This window comes from Macrotis lagotis, chromosome 4, assembly GCF_037893015.1.
Source record: "Macrotis lagotis isolate mMagLag1 chromosome 4, bilby.v1.9.chrom.fasta, whole genome shotgun sequence".
Taxonomy (NCBI): Eukaryota; Metazoa; Chordata; class Mammalia; order Peramelemorphia; family Peramelidae; genus Macrotis; species Macrotis lagotis.
Genome location: NC_133661.1, coordinates 147,377,939 through 147,393,135, shown reverse-complemented (window position 1 = coordinate 147,393,135; position 15,197 = coordinate 147,377,939). Strand labels below are relative to the sequence as shown.

Here is a 15,197-nt window from a genome sequence, read left to right as displayed (position 1 = left end):
AGTTTCTTACTTTGTGTCACTAGAGTTTTTCCCTCTTGAACCCTGAAATTGCCCCCAATAGTCTCTTGGCTTTCTATATTTCCCATTGCCTGATTTATATTCCTATTCTTCTTCTTCCTCACTTTGAGCATGAATCCTTCCCTGTTTCCCTAGTAATTTTTTTTTCTGGTTTTTCTTTTCTCCTTTAACAGTCTTGATTCTAAAGTTTTATCATTTCAAAAAGATTCTCTCCTCTATCCTTAAATTGAATTCTTTGGCTTTCATTCCTCATTCCCTTCAAGTCCTTGAGCCTAATTTACTTCCAGCATCTACCTTCTTCTCCACCATTGCTCCCAGATTGCTAGGAAGAGAAGTGGAAAAAACCATGTTAACTTGGGTGCACTACCCCTTCCTGTTATCTAATCTAATCTCTAGAACTGGGCAAAAACTCAGACCTATTTAATCCAAGCTATACCTGAAAATGATCTCCTACCCAGCTTTCAAGAGAAAATCTATAGTGAACAGAAATTTACTTGCCCCAAAGGTAACCCATTTCCTCAATTACTTATTTATAATTATTGGGAAATTTTTCCTCATATCAAGCTTAAATAAGCTTCTCTGTAGTGTGTGCCCTTTGTTCTTACTCTCACTTGTCCTTTTGTAGTTTTGTCATTTTTCAGTCATGTCTGATTTTTTCATAACTCCATTTGGGGTTTTCATGACAGAGATACTGGGAGTCGCTTGCCATTTCCTTCTTCAACTCATTTTGCAAATGAGAAAATTGAGACAAACAGTTAAGTGATTTGCCCAGGGTTCCACAGCTATTAAGTGTCTGAAGCCATATTGAACTCAGGAAGATGAGTCTTCCTGACTCCAGACCCTTTGGGATTAAGCAAGAAGCCCAATCCCTCTTCCACTTAAGACTTATAAATACTCAAGGAAGAGAAGGAATAATGGTGGTGGTGATGGGGATAAAGTAGTAGAAATGACTCATTATTGCTGGTCATTGCCACCACAGATCACAGTATTATCTTTAAGGAAATAGGATTTACTTATCAATGAAGATTATGTAAGGAAGCATTTTGTCACTCATTTCTCACATCATTTCCCTTTCCCCTCTCCTACACTGTCTTGGAATCTGACTTCTCCACATTCCCTAAAAAAAGCTCTTTAGTGGGAAATCTCATTGCCACCCTCTATATCTCTCATTGTAAAGCCATGAATTCCAAATCTCCATTTAAGAAGTCACTTCAACTCAGACATCTGATTCCTCTCCTGGCTTTACTACCTTGGGATTTCTCTGATTTCTTCATTAAACCTCATTTGGAGTGGATCTCTCCTCCTTTCCCCCATACCTCTCCATACTTTATAACCTCCTACTTTTATGGTTTCTCTTTCCTCATTAGAATGTAAGCTTCGGGTGGCCAGGTGGTGCAGTGGATAGAGTATCAGCCCTGGAGTCAGGAGTACCTGAGTTCAAATCTGGCCTCAGACACTTAATAATTACCTAGCTGTCTGGCCTTGGGCAAGCCACTTAACCCCATTGCCTTGCAAAAACCTAAAAAAAAAAAAAAAATAGAGTGTAAGCTTCTTGAAGTCAAGGACTATCTTACTTTTTGTATTTGTATCCCCAGTGCTTCCTTAAGCACAGTGCCTGAAACATAGTATACACTGAAATGTTTGCTGCCTATTTTTCAGAATGCAAAAATTTAATACCTACTAAATATCGAGACATGACTAAATCGCTTTGACGATACATTAAAAGTTTTCCATCTCATGAACTGACATGATAAATCTTTGTGCTAAAATTAGACTTCAAACTGTCTTTGAGAACTCCATCAGTAACCTGCAGCTAAAACAGAGCATTTTGACAGACAAAACTGTTGCCCACAATTGCTGAAACATAAAACTTTAAGAATATTTTTAATATAGGTCATCATAATAAAAATCAAAATTACCAACCGATATAAAATGAAAAAGTTTTCAAAAAAGAAAAAGAAATCAAAGCCATGGAGGAGCAGGATGAAGGGAATATCATCCCTGTTGTCCTATCTGATCCTGGAGTTTTACCAGAAATGCTCACAATATTGCTGGAGAGATAACTTTACATTCTAATGCTTTTTGGGAGATCAACTATAGAGAAGCAGCTGTTTTTCAGTTCATAGAGCTAATAATTATAAAAGAATAGCAACAGGATAGGGACTTGTCTTAAAACCATTTCTATCTGTCTTTGTTGAAAAAGATGATAATTAGATTAAAATAATAATAATAAATGTATAACATAGAACAAAGTATAGTGAATACATTAGAGATTTTGACGTCCACATAGAAAGCTTTCAAACCTTTCTCTGTTTACAATAGCTATCCATGCAAAAATGCTAACAGCAATGGATATAAAATGGTTTTTTTTTAAGGAAATAGTTTAAACTTATACTTCTGCAAAGCAGTAAAATTATCTTCTGTCCTAAATGGTGCTGTCTTTGAAATTAAAAAGCTTGTGATACCAAAACATCTTATCAATCACTAGATATTCATGAATAACTTCAAGTTGTATGGAACATTAAAGAGCTTCTTCCTTTTGTGGAATCCTTCTATACTAATATTCAAATGGTTTTTTACTCACTAAGTATAAAGTTATTTTTTTTTAGGTTTTCTGCAAGGCAATGGGGTTAAGTGGCTTGCCCAAGGTCACAGGACTAGGTAATTATTAAGTGTCTGAGACCGGATTTGAACCCAGGTACTCCTGACTCCAGGGCCGGTGCTTTATCCACTACGCCACCTAGCTGCCCCTCACATCATTGTATTTGTCTAATACAACTGAACATGGTTTACCTCCAGATAGAGTCAATTAAAAAAATAATTAAGCTTAAGATTCAAAATGTAATAAAAATACCTTCTATGTGATGCTATTCAATATTAAACTCAGCATCAGTGTTTTGACAGAAAAGCATCTAAGTGATATCTGAGTCATACAGAATTTTTTATAGAATGGAAGGACTGTGATATAATTTAGGATCAATTCATTGCCAGCAAAAATTAGAAAAAGTATGTTTAAGGAAGTCTTATCTACTGCTCAGTGCACATTATGAAAAGAAATGGTAGAAACAATTTAACATCACTGCAAGATTCAAAAATCTAGATTAATTTATTAAATAAAAGAATTGTTAGTCTTGTCTTCATAGTGATCTGACTCTGCATCAAAGCATATAATTCTTCATCATTTTTTACATCATAGTAGAATTCTATTACATATATATATATTATAATTCATTCAGCAATTGCCTAATTTATGGACACCCCCTCAGTTTTCCATTCTTTGTTACCTCAAAAGCAATAAATATCTGTGCACATTTTTAGGGTTTTTTGTTTAAGACTAATCTTTACTAACTTCCCCTTACTCTACTTCCCCTTTTTCCTCTTTTCCTCCTTTCCCCCTTTTCTTCCTGTATTCCCTGTTGAGTGAAAAGTACTTTGTACCCAACCATGTAATAAAAAATTAATTATCTTAGATGACTAGAAGGCTGCTGGTGCCCTAAATATAAATAAAGAAGTTCAAAAGGGGGTAGACTTTTTTGTAAAAACTTTAAAAGTGATGCAAAGTGAAATGCACAGAACCAGGAAAACATTGTATACAGTAACAGCAATACTGTATGATGCTCAACTGAATGATTTAACTGTTCTCAGCAATACAATGATCAAGACAGTTCTGAAGGACTTATACTAAAAAATGCTAATCTATCCCCAGAGAAAAAACTGAGGGGAGTCTTAAATGAAGATCAAAGCATACTTTTTCTTAACTTTATTTTTCTTGGTGTTTTTGACTATTTTCTTTCACAGCATGACTTAAAATGGAAATATGTTTTGCATGACTGAACATGTCTAACATATCAAATTACTTTCCTTCTCAATGGGGAGGGTAGAGAGAGAGAATTTGAAACTCAAAAATTTGAAAAAACTAATATTAAAAAATTGTTTTTACATATATTTGGGGGGGCAGCTAGATGGCACAGTGGATAGAGCACCAGCCCTGGAGTCAGGAGGACCCGAGTTCAAATGTGGCCTCACACACTTAATGATTAATTAGCTGTGTGACCTTGGACAAGATACCTAACCCTATTACCTTGCAAAAAAAAGCAAAACTAAATGCATATAATTGAGGAAAAATAAAATATTAAATTTTTTAAAAAGAGGAAAGGGGAGGGAAAGAGAATACATTCTGTTTTGGACATTAAATTTGTTATAATGACTTGGTGATATAGATCTGGGAGTCACCTCTAAAGTGATGTTAATTGAACCCCCAAGAATAATGAAGTCCTAGTGAAAAAGTATGGAAAGAAAAAGGAAGAGTATATCTAATTAGGTAGCATGACATAAATGATTATTGAGCAAAGGTGACTGACTGAGGTGGGAGTAGTCATAGCCAAGAGGAGAACCAGGAGAGAGAAGTGTCATTAAAACCCATAGAAATTATTCAGAACGAAAAAGATGGGATGAATTTGAATAATGTATGTGATATTGGCCTTGGAAAGGGAAAAAGGCCACCTCATTTGAGGCTGTAAGAAAGGAGATGGTAATGAAGGTTATGTTATGGGACCGTGTTATGAGGAAGGGACAGAGAGAAGAGGAAGGTCTTGGCAAAAGATCTTACTTATCTCAACAAAGTATGAGACAAGACCCTAAGCTTAAAGGGTGATAGGAGAAGAGACATTGAGGAACCTGTAGTCAATAGAATAGAGATTCAGTTTGGGAGAAGCAGAAGGATTGCTTTGCTGCTTTAAGAATCCAGATGAGGGGCAGCTAGGTGGCACAGTAGATGGAGAGCCGGCCCTGGAGTCAGGAGGAACTGAATTCAAATCTAGCCTCAGATGCTTAGTAATTAATTACCTAGGGGTGTGACCTTGGACAAGTCACTTAACCCCATTGCCTAAAAACAAAAAAAGAACCCTAAATGAAATGGAGTAACTTCATAGTGGATCCAGTTAGGATAATTCTGTAACTTTGTCTAGCTTTGTTTAGCAGCTTATGAATAAAAGTGATAGAGCGGGTGTTATTCTGAATGAAAATTTGGTAAAATATGTTGGGAAAGGAGATTCTGTATAGTTTAACAGTTTCACTAAGGGATGTATAATTGTGGATGGGGGGAAAAGGAGAACAATGCATTCACAGCACTGTTGGTCTAGAAAAGTAGGGAAAGTCACAGTAAGTAATAAGACTTGGGAAGAGAATAAGGAGTTGTGATTGGACAAAGGAATTTCAGAGTTCTTTATCAAGGAAGTAGAACAATTTGTGTGGGTGATGACAAATTGTGTAATCATCTGTGTGAAGAAGTATATTGAATAATTTGAGAGCAACTTATCGTGAAAGAAGGATAGAAGAAAATCATTTAAATGTTTGCTGGGTACCCTAGGCTGCATACTGATAATACATATTTAAAAAGTAAAATTCCTGCCTTTAAAGAGCAACTTATGTTCTAATAGGAAAGAGAATGCATTTAGGGAAGTGCTGCTTGGGGGGGGGGGGTCAGTGTGCCTCAGGATGGTCTCAGTGATGGAATGAGTTGACCCTCAAGGCAGTCAGTTGGCATCCCTTTCTAGAATCAGTGGTGCTATTTATTTGGTTACTATGCCCAGAATAAGAGGTGTGAGGGTGTGGAAGAGGGTGAGGGGACCAAGACATGAGTTGAGAAGTTGCTTTATAAAGGAAGTTGACCTGGGTGGGAAGAAGAAAGGCATTATGTCTGATAATAGTATAGCCCAAATAGCAGGGTACCTGGACCTAGAGTCAGTCAATAAGCACTTATTATTACCTTGTACGAGGCAAAAAACATGGTGTTTGTCCCTGAAAGAACTCATATTCTACTGGGGACTATATGTTAAGCACTTGTGCTCACAAAATCCATTCAGAATAGAAGGAAGATAATCTAAAAAAGAAAGGTACAAGCAGTGAGTGATTGGGGCAATGAGTGTAAGAGACCTATTGCAGATAGAGAATTTGAATCTTGAAGAAAGCCAGAGGAAGCAGTAGGTTACATCTCAGGCAAGGAGAACAGCCATGGAACAGGCAGCAGATGAGAGTTGGAAAGGTAGTTGTTGGATTGTAAAGAGTATAGAAGGGATTAGAAGGAAAGAAAACTAGAAAGATAAAAGAGCAGGTTTGTGAATGGCCTTGCAAAGTCAAGTTTTTATATCTGGATTTGTTTAGTAACGTTGTGAGTACAGGCAAGTTTCTAAATCTGTAAGCTTCAGTTTCTTCTATCACATGAGGATTTTGCATAAGAGAGCCCCTCAGGTCCCTTCCAGCTCTAAATCTGTTCTGTGGTATTTTTATTTGAACATCACAATCATCAGCCTTTTCTCAACCCCTTTCCTGGGGATATTGAAACCTTCCTGTAACAAAATGTGAAGGCATTCTGTTCGTTTTGTTGGGAGGAGAGGGTGATATTTTAAGAAATACTCAGTTTGCTCTGTCTGCTCACCACTAAAGGTAAGTTTTTGTCTACTGACTACTTTTATTTGTACTTCCAAAGAGAACTTGTAAGCCATTCTTTGGTTTTGTCTTTTATTTGTGAAGCTCTTAAATTTTATTTTTAATTGTCATGTTAGTGTTCAAATACTAGAACTATTAAAAAGGACTAGAAAAGAAGAAAAGTTTATCTGTTGATATCTAAACACTAGGCCAACCATCTCAGAGCATATCAAAAGTAGAAGTCAGCATTTCAATTGAATTCATAATGTATTTTTGCTTTTCCCTTATTCACTCTCCAGAACTAAAAAATATATTGAATTAGCTTAATCATCATCATCATCATCATCATTATCATCATCAAAAATAGTATTCATTGACTTGTTTATAATTGGATTAATTTGTAGAATTTTATAGCATTTGTGAACTCATATAAGAAGGACCATGAGTTGACAGAATATATTTTTCAAGTGAATTATTGGCATGGTAGATCAAAGAAAAATTGTAGAATAACTTACTTATATTTTAGCAAATCATTTGACAAAGTCTCTTTCACATTGTGGACAAGAAATGGAGAAATGGCTCCTAGAATAGGAACTGATTGAATGACTAGATCAAAGGATTTAATGTTTCTGAGTCAACTTGAAAGTAACTTCAAATTGGAGATGATCACTAACAATCTATATGTGGACATAGGCTCTTAATAATTTTTTGTCAGTGATTCTAAAGAATTCTAAAGAATCACTGACAAAGAGGTTAAATGATAAATTTGTCATATTTTCATTTGGCATAAAGTTGAAAAGGATAGCAAAAAACACTGTATTTCAAAAGAAGTATCCAAAGTAATATTAACAGGCTAGAATAATAGGCTGAAGAAATATGATAGAATTCAAAGGAGTTTGATTTCAAAAAAAAAAAGTCAAACCTTTTCCACCATTTTGCCAAGTCTTTTCTTGACTTGACTCAACACTAATTCTCTATCACAATCCACATTTCCATTCAGTTTCTAAGACCTATTGGTTTTATCTCTGTGATATTGATCCCATCCATCCACTCCTTTCAATTTCTATAGCCTATCCTAATTCAGTCCTTCATCTATCTTTTTCTCCATTTCTTTTCCTCTCCAATCCATCTTTCTCATTGCTGCAATAATAATTTTCCCAGGAACGTCTGATCATGTTATTCCTCTTCTTCAGTGACTCCTCACTGCCCCCAAGGGAAAAATAGCATCTTCTTAGTCAGCTCTAAACTACTAAAGTTTCATGATGCCTTTTGTTTTTAATGGCCAGGCTTTAGAAAGTTCTTTAAGGCTGACATAAGTGCTTTATACATATTATCTCAGTTGATCTTCACAATAATCCAGGAAGTAGGTGCCATTTTTCCCCCTCCTTTTGCAGAGGAAGAGATTGGGGAAGACCTGCCCAGGTTCCTCGAGCTAGGAAGTACCTAAGGCAAGACTCAAAATCAGATCTTCCCAGCTCTAAATCCAGCACAATGCTACCATTTTTCCACATCTAAATTGAACCTTTTTTATAACAAATATAGCAATCAATCTAAAACAAATGAAGCAAAAGTCATACCTGGCATTGTATGAAACATTTTGTCTTTGTTTTCCAAAGTATCTTTTTAATCTTATTTTACATCATTTTCCTTCACACTGTATATTCCTTTCAAACTGTACCATTAGTTCTCTGATTTTATCCTGTTCCCTTTGTGCTTTTGTACACTCTAGCAGTCCTGCCTGAAGTATATTATTTTCAGTTATAGTAAAATACTTTTTCCCTTCAAGACTTAGCTCTGGTCTTCCTACTCTCCAGGTGTCTAAGTGATCCTTCTTCCTTTAATCTCTCATCTAATACTGTTTGACTACTCTCTAATTGCTGTTATTTGTATGCACATCTTATCATCTTACCAAATTTTAAACTTTAAACAGAAACTTATTTTTTACCATTTTTATTTAATCAAATATACATGTTTTGCATTACTTATAATTATTTTATATATTTTATATCTATTTGTTAGATTTTAAACTCTTGAGGTTAGAGATATAACTTTACATACAGTAAGAGCTTAATAATTTTATTAAGTTGAATCCCTTTTTTAGATTGCAAGTTTTAAGAGAGAGGAGCTAGACTATAGTTTATCTTTTTAACTTTAGAGCCTAGCACAAAGTAAATAAATGTGTGTTGAATTGAAATGTATATCCCCAGAAATAGAAGGGGGTGGGAGAAAGGAGTAAGAATTCAAGTGATATAGATAGATGAATCCATAACTTCTTATGTTAAACACTGAGTGACTTACCATATGTATTTAGATGACATGTCACTGGTCATGTTACTTCCTACTGCCAAAAAATGTTCCAGTTATTACTGCCTAATCTACTAAAGTTTGCATTTCTTGCTTTGTTGTATAGATCCCCACAATTTGCCACTCCCTGCTTCTCCAACCTAATCTTATATTAAGTTTCCCTTCATGTTCTTTGTATTCCAATCAAACTGGACTGCTATCTGAACCCTGACAGTTTCCTCATCTTTCCTACATCCATGTCTTTTCTTTTATGATTCACTTTATCTAGAACATTTTCCCCTTCTTTGTTATTTTGACCTGTTGAATTTCTAAATATTCCTTGAAGCCATCCCATGAAATGCCTCCTCTTCTATGAAGTCTTCCTGTCTCCATAGACTTCATATGACACTTGATTTTATAATTCTCTAATGAGTTTATTATAATTATGTGTTAAACCTCTGTGTTAGTGCCTTATTCTTTATAGCTGTAAATTCTGTGAGGGCAAGGACCACTTCTGAGCTACATTTTATATCTCCCTGAGGACTTAATACAGTGGTCTATATTCAGTATAAATTAAGTTTGTTGGTTAAATGAATGACCTAGAAGTACATGTGTTTTTATGAAGGCTTCAGTTACTAGTATGTTTTTTTGGTTTTTTTTTTTTAGTTTTTGCAAGGCAGTGGGGTTAAGTGGCTTGCTCAAGGCCACACAGCTAGGTAATTATTAAGTGTCTGAGGCCAGATTTGAACTCAGGTCCTCAAGCTGGTGCTCTATCCCCTGTGCCACCTAGCCGCCCCCACTAGTATGATTTCTTAATAGAGACCATAGTCCCTTTCATCTCAATTCACATTTTTGGTTGAAAATTATTCTCTGACCCAAAAAATGTAGTTACAAATTGGCTTTTACCAGTCTCCTTTTCTGTTTTGGATTTCTCATTTTTATTTCATCCCTTGACTTCTGCCACCTCTACCTCTCAGTGAGCTATAATGGGTGAAGTCAGGAAACTTGTGGGATTCCTGCTTTAGAAGCTGACTAGTTCAGTAATCATTGACAAGTCCCTTAACTTCCCAGAGCCATTAATAATGTTTGTCCTTCATTTTTGAAGAAAACCACAACATCAGGGAGGTAATGCCATGACAAGTACGTGAATTGGATTTGAGTGAAGGAGTGCTGTGCTAAGTCACCAGTCTTACTTTCTCATCCAGAGCCATCTAGGGCCAGTGGTCAGATAGGAATCAGGATGACTAGAGATGGTCCTGGACACCAGACTTTCAAGGTTAAATGACTTTCCCAAGGTCATACAGCTAGTGTCAAGTGTCTGAGGTGGGGTTCACAACTCCTGTCCTGATTCCAAGGCCAGTTGTTCATCTCAACACCTAGCTGCCCTGTGTTGCTACTGGTAAAATAAGGGATAACAAGACAAATTTGAGCAAAAGAAAAAAGCATTTTACAAGTCTTAAAATATCTTGCCAATGTGAATTGTTAATGGTTACATCCTTCCACCTGCAGTTTTCAAACCCTGATCTAATCCTAAACCCTTTAGCAAACCACTGGATTTGGGGCTAAGTTTGAGGACAATTAGTACAGTTATTTGCTTGCTAACTAACTTTACTGGTTTTAGATATAAAAACCCCATGTCTTTTTTCCTGAATTCATTCAAGTAAGTACCTTTTTTAAAAATACTATATTCCTTGAAAGTTGTCATTAAATTGTTTTCTCTAAATAGAGAGGACAAATATTGTGAAATGGGGACTGGAGAGGTAGAAAACAGTATTAAGGATAATTGATAACTTCTGTTTGACTTTTGAATATATGTGATTATTCCCCCTTTTTTCTTTCTATTTCTTTTTTCCTTGGTTTTTCCTTCTCTCCTTCATTCTCTTTCCTCTGCTTTCTTATTTTATTTTCTGTTTTATCCTCTGATCTTATTTCTTTTCCTTTAATTACTGATCTGTTCATTTCCTCTTCTTCCCTTTCTCCTCATTCTGAATTAGGTGTACTAAAAACAGCACAGGATTTAGAACCAAGAAGTCCTGTCATTTATTAGTTGATTAGATTATCAATCAATGAGCTTTTATTTAGTGCTTTCTGGGTAACAAAATTTTTAGATTTGTCAAGTGAAGAGATTGGACCTAATTATCTCTTAGATCTTTCCTAGTACTAAATTTTTTTTTTCCCCTGTTGCCTTCCTCCTTCTCCAGCTTCATTTCTGTAATCAAGCAAACATTATTTTAAAACCCTACTGATTCTCAAAACAAATTCAGCCACAAATTTGTTTGGAGCTAGGATTGAGGAGTATTTCCACCCTCCCTTTCTTACCCCTCTAAATTAAAAAAAAAATTCAAGGAATGTTGGACTATGTTGGGAAAAAACACTCTGCTATTCTCAGCCCAATTTACAGTAAAAGGAGATGGCCAGAAGCAGACTGAAGTGGCTTGGGGGAAACCAGACTCAGATTTTTTACATTTACCATTTCACATTCAGATCTAGCCTACAGAGTGGATAAAACTCCCTTAGAAATTATCAAGTCAAAGAATGTGGATCGATTGTAACTGTTTTTGAACTGCAGCATGTTATACTTCTTCATCTCTTTTAGGTTGGTGGAACAAGAGTGCCTGTTCCTGGCCACAGGAATCCAATAACTGCGGAAACAAAGAGCAGTAACATGCCTGCTCAGCAAGTTGAAAATGAAGGTGTGGTTCCAAAGAAAAGGAAGCCAAACAGCCATAAAAAATCAATATAGTGAAAAATATTGACAATTCAGTGTCACAAAAAAAAAGACATTTCAGGAAAAAAAAATATCTAAGAGATATTTAGTCTGCCAGTTGAAAGGACTACCAGAAATTTTCTGGAAAACAAATCATCTCTTCACAATTGGTAAATGTACTTTAATACTTAGCAGAAATTCATGCCAAAAGGCAGTTGATTTTTAAGTCACTAAATTTATTAAACCATTCTATAAATATTATTCAAAATATTTTGACAAAAATAACTTTGACTATGTCAATAAATGTAAAATAAGATGGAATTGCCGTTAGGAAAGTTTTTCATCTCCACCAACTTAAGCTAATGAAATAAATCAGAGAAAATTAATCATATTTAGCAGAAGATCTACCTAAAGGATTTTAAGTGGGAAAACATTTGCTTTACTTAATATTTAGCATCATTTGGAATAGAAACATGTTGAAGCAGAAGATAGCCTGTTTTTCCAGTCAGAGGAGCTGAGTTTGAATTCCAGCTATCCTCCCTATTATTTTTGTGTCCATCAGCAGATCATTTGGTTATTCTCTTTTGCAAAATGGTAGAGTTAAAGTTAATCCTGGTAGGATAATCTTGCCCTTCTAAAAATATTTTTTACTGTACTTATGTTAGAGCTGGAAATTGAACCAGATGGACATGTTATTAGGGCTTTTTGTTGTTGGGTATTTTGTTTTTACAAACTAGTTTTTTAAAAGATACTTTTTTTTTCATAAATCAGAATTTGATCACCAATGTTTACACTTGATTAAGTTTGACCACTAAAATCATGAACTATAGTACATCTTTTTCATGTTACATTTTCTGACTATAACTGTAAGTTTGTAAAAGAAAGATGTTTTCTACTTCAACAGGTTTGGTGGCTTTAAAACAAGTCTTTTTTCTTTTTTGTCTTAATCTCTTCTGAATATTGGTATGTGTTAGTGATTTCACTGTGCTATTTGTATTCACATGTGTTATTTGTAAAGTTAAACTACTGTGGGGGGTTTTTGTTGTCTGCAGTCATTTGTCATGATATTATTTGTGACCACTTTTTAAAGATATGAGTTTGAAAAAGGTCAACAAATGGGACCAAATTGGACTTCCTATAGAGCACATTTGCATTTTTAAAATTTCTGTTACCTGAAGAGTATTAAAATCATCTGCACTTTCACCCTAATTTGCAAGATAAAAATTTTGTAATCTAATATGTTCACATTGTATGTTTTGTTACATATTAAAAAATTCAACTCTTAACTTTAATATAAACTGTTTCTAACTAATTTAAATAATCAATGATAAATTTGTTTTTCTAATGTATCATTTCCTCATCTTGTTAACAATTAAACTATTGAAATTTTTTAAGCCTTTTAAATTCATTTTGTACTTAAGCTCTAGAAATACTTCATTTGTGAGTCATATCAGTTAACTAAGGGTGGGGCAGAGAATCCATGGAATTTGCTCTTTGAGGCTAGCTATACAATGTTTCCTTTGTTATCTGTATGTCTAAAAGATTGAACTTTTCAGTTTTCTTTAAGAATTTATGTATATAATAGAGTAGCTGTCCTCTAGCATCATATTGCCATATTTTATTTTATAAAATTCTGAAAATAAATATTTTAAAATTGAATTATCTTAAAGTTCTATATAGAGTCCTGAGTTGCCATTTAATAAATTTATGCCAAAAAAATTCCTTTTTCCTTTTGTTAAGCATTAGTATTTCTTTTTGGGTAATGTGTTATGCACTCTTATTATTTTTCCATTGAGCCTTGCTTGATCCTATATCAGACTATATTTTTCTTTTTTGATAATCAAATCAAAAGCAGCTCCTACTAGATTATAAATCCCTTGGCATCAGGGACTCATCAGTTTTTAGTTTTTATTTTTGTTTTGAATTTCTATATCTTTGTTACAGAATACTGATTGTAGTAGCCATTTAACACATTGAATTGAAAATTATATTTAAATAAATGGAAAATTTTTCCTGTAATTTCTGAAGCAGATTATTATGCTCATTTGCATAACTTTTACTTTTTTTCAGAAATTGGTTGTGCCATGAGCGCAGTTTTTTCAATGTTAGCATTTATTATACATCTAAAGATTTTCAACCTAATTTGAAAATCACAAGTCTATGGTATCTTTTCTTAGAAGCAGAGATTAAATCCATTGATTATGGATACAGTATTTAATATTTCTGCTTGAAGATTGCTTATATTTGTGCCTTAAAGTAGATTGTGAAATCCACAAACAAAATTCTACCACTTCCATTCAGATTAATAGTGGTTAAGCCCTTGCTACCATGTGAGGCATGGGGATTCAGAGGTGAAAGATGACAATGCTTACTTTCCAGAACTTCCAGTCTAACAGGAAGTTACAGCACACATATATTTATGGGATCTCTCAGGAGTCTTAGGGCAGTTTCAACCTGTTAAACTCTAAGACTTTTAGGACATCCTGTATCAAACAAAGTAGTAGAAGGAACACTGGATTTGGAGTTAAGAATCATTTTCAGATCCTGCCTCTGCTTTGGATTACTGATGCAGTCTAGAGCAAGTTACCTACTTTTCTGGGCCTGTTATGTCTATTGTCCAAGGATGTCAGATCTCTAGACTGAATCATGCAAAGCACAGAGTCAGGATCATCTGTTGCAGTAGGAAAAATTTGAGGTAGACCTTGAAGGAAGGAATGGACAACTGAAAATACCCAGGATAAAGAATGGCATGAAAAATGGGAAATAAGTAATACAGTTTGAGCAGAAAGATAAGATGGCACCAGATTTTCGATTACCTTGAGAATTTATTTTAGTATGCATTGGGGAGGACACTGGGTTTTTCAGTGGAAGTGAGACATGATGATAGAACACATTGCCTATTGTGTGCCCTGTTCTGGGGGTACAAGTAGAAAAGCACAATAGTCCTTGCTTTCAGGGAGCTCACATCATAATGGGAGAGCAAAACAAGCTTTTAGCTTCAATTCAGATGGAAAGGTCTTGTGGTCCCTAACTGATATCATTTCACAGTGCCAAAGACTGGTGGCAAAAACTTTATTTCTTTGATAAATATGACTGTCAGCACATATAGGCATGGTTGAAAAGCTGCATCTTTGAGGGGTCTGTTTTCCAGGATATGGGGAGTAACCTGGAAACAATGATGTTTTAAAGTTTCTTGCATTAGGGTCCTAGGCTATCTGTCTCTGTTGGGATCTGTGGATAGATGGTTTTCAAAGTGATGTGGGTGATTTGACTTGCTTAGCTTCCTTAGATGGCAGATGTGAAGGCTGGGCTATAAGCTGGACCAGTGATCTGGGGAATGATACCACTTCAAGAACTCCTATTTGTGGGAGATGATCAGTAGAAGTTACTGAAAGTAATAAGAAAGGTAGGTCCGTCCGTAATGTTCCCTCTCCTCAGTGATGGCAGTGTATTAGGTAAGTAGTGTGGGAATATGGTTTGAGGAATTGATAGGAAAATTAGAAGAATGATTTATCAAGAATCTGTTCAAATAGGTGAGAAAAGATATGGGCATTTGAACTGGAAATGACAGAACAGATGTAAGAAAAGATAGAAATAGCAGAACTTGGCACCTGATTGTATGTGTAGGACAAAAAAAAAGTCCAAATTTTTTTTTTCATGTACTTAATGTGTGTGTATGTTTTGTTCAGACCTGAAATTTAATTTTGCGAGTTAACTCCTGGTTTGGAAACCTAATGTTGATAGTTAACTTTTCTATGATTTA

At 34.9% G+C, this 15,197-nt stretch overlaps 1 protein-coding gene across 4 annotated transcripts in view; it reads left to right on the top strand.

The window, feature by feature from the left end:
- ICE2 (interactor of little elongation complex ELL subunit 2) overlaps nucleotides 1-13,064 on the top strand; it is a 74,683-nt gene extending 61,619 nt beyond the window's left edge. For 3 of the 4 annotated variants that reach the window (XM_074234282.1, XM_074234284.1, XM_074234283.1), the window contains one exon: nucleotides 11,324-13,064. In XM_074234282.1, coding sequence (XP_074090383.1) covers nucleotides 11,324-11,470 — 147 coding nt within the window. In that variant the 3' untranslated portion in view covers nucleotides 11,471-13,064. The remainder of the gene's footprint in view (nucleotides 1-11,323) is intronic. The other variant, XM_074234285.1, reaches the window with a different exon arrangement.
- Nucleotides 13,065-15,197: the final 2,133 nt, after the last annotated feature.